General features: G+C 34.2%; 1 protein-coding gene across 2 annotated transcripts; it reads right to left on the bottom strand.

Annotated features, from left to right (window-relative positions):
• Positions 1–1,565: 1,565 nt before the first annotated feature.
• Positions 1,566–2,718, bottom strand: LOC120156421 (protein BIG GRAIN 1-like E). Of its 2 annotated transcripts, XM_039167730.1 has the most exons (2): positions 2,037–2,718; positions 1,566–1,949 (listed from the first exon to the last, which is right to left on the bottom strand). In XM_039167730.1, the coding sequence occupies exons 1-2, from the start codon at positions 2,674–2,676 to the stop codon at positions 1,744–1,746; spliced, it is 846 nt and encodes a 281-aa protein (XP_039023661.1). In that variant the 5' UTR covers positions 2,677–2,718; the 3' UTR covers positions 1,566–1,743. The 2 variants fall into 2 exon arrangements, with proteins under 2 accessions (XP_039023661.1, XP_039023660.1); XM_039167729.1 differs by having other exon boundaries at positions 1,566–2,718.
• Positions 2,719–6,081: the final 3,363 nt, after the last annotated feature.

Here is a 6,081-nt window from a genome sequence, read left to right as displayed (position 1 = left end):
GCGACAGTTTCTAGAAGACTTCGTCCGCACGCCTTCTGGAAGATTGATGAGCAGAGTTGCATTAGGAGACTAATTTAAGTTTGAATTTAAATTAAAAATAATTATCTTTAGGATTATTTATTTATTTTCTTTGTTTATCCTTTAGGCTTTGAGAGATTATAAATATCTACTTGGGGTAAGCCTAAACTCATCACTCAAATTACAATCTTCTTTTTTCTCTAGTTTTTATTAAAGCTTTCTCTTTTTACTTTTCAAGTTCTTCATTTTCTTTTATTTCAAGTTTTGTTTTTAATATGCTAAGTATGACTTTTGTTATGTTTAGCTAAATTTTTCATAAGCCGAGAGCTGACGCGATGACTCAATTCTAACGGGATAATTGAAACAAAACCTTAATATCTTCGAAATATCTCTCTCAATATATGCGTTTATTTTTCAAAATCAAAATAGTTTTCAAAATCAAAGATTGACTTTGGTCAAGAAGTTGTTACGATTAATGTGTGGGAGGAAGATTCGGCTTATAGAAAGCAAATTCAACTTCCTGGGACGATTATTGAAGCAACAATCCGAGTCGGTCGCCATGAACTTAAACGGTAATTGATCTACGACAATTGATGTCGATTAGATCAATTTCTGAAGCCAGAATCAAAGATTGCCTTGGGTATTCGATATACAAGATAAAGTCACGGGGATAGCCCTTGTAGACAAAGTAACTGACGTGAATCCTGGAGGGAAAATTTTATTCGATGATCTAAAGGAAAGTGAGTCAAAGCAAAGCTTGAGGCTATTTTTATCGTATTTATTCACAATCTTTACCCTCTTATTTTTACTTTAATTGTTTTTATTTATTTAATCATTCTTACTATTTAAATCTCATATTATAAACCCTTTTTTATTATTTTCGTCTAGTTAGAACCATTCAAACATAAAATTGTGATTTTCTAAGTCTTTAAGGATTCGACCATTATTTATCTATACTATGTATTTCCTTATTTATTAATTGAGAAAAAAAAATTATTTGACATCCAAAACGATAGTTGTCAGTAGGCAAATGTTTATGATATAAATATATGATTAGGCTACAAAATATATGATATATGAACAAATGTTAGTTGTTTGATTAGACAAATTTGTTTGATTTTTAATCAACTCTTAATAATTTGGGGGTTAGGGTGAAAGTGTTATGTTAGATGACAAGACATGACATGACATCCATACATCATTTTATCTATATCTATGCTTTTCTTTCCTATTGTTCAACCCACTATTATGCGTTATTGCAGAGAAAAAGGCAAAGATTAGATGAATCACACGTACATGTAGGAAAGTATTAATTAATTTATTAACCTTTGATAGTTAATGGTCCAAAGTAAAAGATTAGAATATATAATCCTCATTATGGGACATGATGATGGCTTTTTGCTGATGTTTCCCTCCTTTGATTGAATAAAGAAATCATCATCATCATCAATCATGGCACAATCTAAGCAAATCATTTTACAGATACTTACGGACCGTATCATAAATTTTTCGAATCGGATCAACCCGTATTATCTTTAATAAAGGAAATAAGACAGAGAAAGTGAAGACAAACAAACGTTCCAAATTGTACATACAGAGGGAATAACAAAAAAGCATTCAAAGAAGCTATCAATGAAAGAAAAAGACAAAGCAAAATCTACTGTCCTCCAATGGCAATGGAAACAAATGGAACCCATCATCAACAAGTTGAAAAATGTATTAGTCTCATAGTGCACCATTGGAAATTGGTGCTCCCATTTTGATGCTGTCCATATGTGTTGTTTCATACACAGGTAAACCACTTGAGTAGATTCCTAGATCATAGTTCTGTAACTCGAACAGATCAGAGCTCGAATCGCTATCTGCACCGTCATCGACCTCACCGGACTTCCTGTAATCTTTCTCCACTGGTCGATATCGATCGGCTTGATCTCTAGTCTGTTGTTTTTCCCTGTAGTCATCGATTAACTTGAGTTTCTCATCTAACCAAGAATAGTCCGTTGTATCATTTTGTAAACCAGTTGATTTTTTTTGTCCGGTGTTGTTCTTTGAAATAGATGATGCTACCTGCTGTTTATGATCTAGATAGCTTTTAAAGTCCTTGTAGCTTTTGGCGGGTGTGTGCACGTAAGGCGGAGGTGTCCTGAAACCCGAATTCGAAGACGAGTAAATCGACTTCGTATCCACCGTGCTCGAGCTACGGAAATGGCTAATGCTGATCCGTCTTTTCCTTCTTCCACCGGGACTCTCTTCTTCATCTTTCATGGACTGCGTAGTCGATTTCGATTTCTTCTTTTTCGAGCCCGTTTGGTTGAAAAGCGAGTTCAAGAAGCTAGCGAGTTTACCACCAGGGGAGCTCGGTTGCTTGTGTTTCTTCTCCTTTATCTGTTTCTCCACCACATGAGCTGGTTGAACAATGGGATGATGTCTCATTGGCACATCCAAGCTGACCCTACCTCCCCTCCAAGGCTGCTGCTGCCTCTCGTCCCTCATGATCCTCTGACTGTACGTCGCGCAATTGTAGTAGCCGCTACCTGCATCATTGTACCCCGAGAAATACCGTGCAGCCTCGAACACGTCGAGCTCACCGGAGTCGTTCCTACGGTGGAATGACCTGTTGAGCATTCTATCAGGGTCTGAATATCCTGCAACAGACATGGTTGATGCCAAAGTGATAAGGAATGGTGTGAGATTGTATAAGGAGGGAACTTATTTGAAATGATTGAGAGTAATGGAAAGGGTAGGCTTTATAATACTAATGATAATCAATTCACTGTCTATGTCTAATTATATAATATGATGAAGGGTGTTCTTTAACTTGACCCCATTTTTTATATCCGAATATCTTAATCGAATAATAAAAAATTAATATTTTTTAAATAATGTTTCAAGTTTAAATCTTATAAATATGGTAGAACCCACATTTTTATTGTTAGTGCTTGTAAGCCACTCTTTCATAAACTGATTCTTTGATTATGAAGGCACTAATTAATTGCTTGCTAAGTTACCCATTGATTGATATGTAAAAATAAATTAACTTTGGTCCAAATGATATCTGTCTGTCCCCTCTTTGGGGAAGCCCTGGGGTTTACATCTTTTGCTTTTGGCAGGGCCTGGGAATCAATGGTTACTCTTTGGCATCATTTTTAATTTTACTTTTGTAATTAATGATTTAACGGTGACTGAAATTATTATTTTTTAAATAACGATGACTCTAATAAAATTCTTTTAATTTCGATGATCAAAATATGAAGATATGATAATTAAATTCTGACCTTACGAGCCATCAAATTAGAGGAGGAATGTTGATGCATCAAATCTAACTTACCAAATTAGCCAACTAACAAGCCTCATGGGTAGACACAAGCTTTTCCCTTTGGTCAATGTATTTTTTCTCTTCTCATTCATTTTAGACGTACTCTCTTTGATATTTATGTCCCACCTAAAGAAAATATTAGACTTGTCATGAGTCGAGTTCATTATACATATACATTTGGTTCAAACTAATGAATATTTGACGCAGTGTACGCACCAACTTTATCCTCTTTTGAGGTGTTGGGTGGTTCAATACTCATTTGTACATATTCGGTTTCATATCTAAACAAAATCCCCAGCTCCTCATGTCATGGGCAATGGGTGCATGCAGCATGTGCATGTGGTTTGAGTTTGATGATGATGACAGTGGTGTTTTCATGATGTTGCTTGTAGCTTTTTTTCCTTTCTTTTGAGAACCACCTTTGAACTTGATGGATCAACTCAGAGAAGATCCAGCAAGTGGGTAGTTCGAGTTCGATGATGATGACAGTTGAGTCGGCAACTTAAGGCAGTGAACTTAAATATGGTGGTCTTAAACTATGAAGTCCCGTCTGCGTCACTTATCAGATCGGTTCGCGATCGATCTCGGATGATAAAACGAGCCAGGGAACGAAAACCATCTCATCGATGTATAGTTTTCTTAGGCAAGGTTTGGACAAAATAATTCCAGAGCCACAAACCAGAACCAGGTAATATAAATCAAGTGCCTGATATCTCAGGTTCAGTAAGGCCCTACAACAAATATGTGAATCTCATTGGCCTTTGCTTGTTTGGTTATAAGATTACATATCACCATCGTCACCAAAATGGCAGCGGCAGTCAATGATGGATGGAGGTCCTCTTGAAAATTTCAAATTCTTATATATTTTATTTATTTTTTATATTTTTTATTAATAATACATTTTTATTTTTAAAATTTCGTAAATTTACATCCCAATATAAAATAATTTGTCCAAAAGGTAGGATGCATTATACAAATTCCAATAGATGATCTAGTTGAAAACCTTGTCGTGAACTAAATTGTTGGGTAGCAGCTAGCTAGCTAAGTGTCTTCATCCCCCTAGTCTATATGTATATATAGGGGTGGTGACTACCCAATATTTAATAATGATGATATTTCTGGAGATGGACTCGTTATGTTTAGATATGTTGGGTTGCTTTCTTCTTTTATGCACCATGTATTCCTATGGCCATGGTTTCTCTGTGTCCTGTCCATCTACTTTCCTATGTTTTTGGTTGTTTAATCCTTTGCTGCTGTTCGTACGGTTTCGATTCTAAACTGATAATATGTAATCAAATTTCAATTTTTTTAATTTAATTCTATGCATCATGATAATAATCATACAATTTTATGTCTATTTTTCACTATCAAAATATGAAATAATTAGTGTGAACTTATTTAAAATATAAAATTCTTTGTCCAAACCTTGCTCATGCATAGTTTCAAATCTTAATTTTATGAACTAAGTAAATTGGGTTGAGAGTAGGGATAGACATAAGACTCAAATTCAATAGGTTTTAATCTGATTAGACCTTATAGATTTAGATTTAAAAAAATCGGACTCAGGTTGAGTTTTTTGGAAGACAAGGTGAAAAATCCTCAACCCAACCCGAGAAAATAATATAAATATCTCTTATGTATTTAGAGATAATTACAATAACATCCCATCTCTCTATATTTTTAATTAGGTCTTTATTATACCTAGTAAAAATAGTATATATATGTCAATATGTGTGTTTGAGTAAAATCGGGTGCAGGTTTTCATCTTAAAATTTGTGTTAAGTTTTGGGTCAGGAGGAATCTCTCTAAACACTGATCGGATTGGGTGACAAGTGGAGGTGTAGAATGCTCGAGTCAGACAAAAATTTAATTTGACCTGATCCATGCCCATCCTTAATTGAGAGGGTCGCTCCCCTTATAGATTTTTGTAATATCCGATCTGAATTAATCAATTAACATGTACTCAATCCAAATTAATCAATTAACATAAACATATAGAAGATTAAACAAAAAAAACAAAAATAATATTTGCACAAAACATAGAATTAACAACCTTGTATACCCTCTCATTTGAGCAAAAAAGGACAATAGTCCATTTTGCTAAAGTATTTATAAGGACATTAATCTAAAATCAGTGTTTATACAAACTAATCCATCAAAGGTCATGGTATTAGGGAGTAAAGGCCCAAGGGAAGTCCCCACAAAGACCAAACACTGGTATTGTGTCTTTTAATTATGCAAGAAAGGTATCGATAAATTAATAGATAAATATCGAATGTTGTGATAAAATATATTAAATTTAAATGTTAAAAATATATTATTAGAAGAGACATATCGAGAAATATGACCCTAAATTCATTGTCCCCTAATCCAAGCATATATTTGTAGTGGCCATGTATGAGTCAATTTGCTGGCATGCAATGTCTCCTGTAGTGGCCATGAATTGATTTTATTTTGGAATTATCCAATGGATAGCCTTTTGAGGGGGGGGGGGGACATTATGATGAGTTAAGATAAGAAGGGAATTTTGGATATGTAGATTGCATGGGAATTAGCTTCGCTATAGTTTTAATCAAACGTGGCGATTCTAAGTACTCGGTTGTTTCATTGAAAATGTATTTTTTTTATTAAAGATTATTATAGATTTATTAAAAAATTAAAATAAGAGTGTATAGGCCTTTAACGATTCCTTTATTTTTTGGTGGATATAATTAGGGAGGATTGTGGGATGAATTTTGTCCATTATA

This window comes from Hibiscus syriacus, unplaced genomic scaffold (assembly GCF_006381635.1).
Source record: "Hibiscus syriacus cultivar Baekdansim isolate YM2019G1 unplaced genomic scaffold, ASM638163v2 tig00111220_pilon, whole genome shotgun sequence".
In the NCBI taxonomy this organism is placed as follows: domain Eukaryota; kingdom Viridiplantae; phylum Streptophyta; class Magnoliopsida; order Malvales; family Malvaceae; genus Hibiscus; species Hibiscus syriacus.
This window is presented reverse-complemented; position numbering and strand designations above follow the sequence as displayed.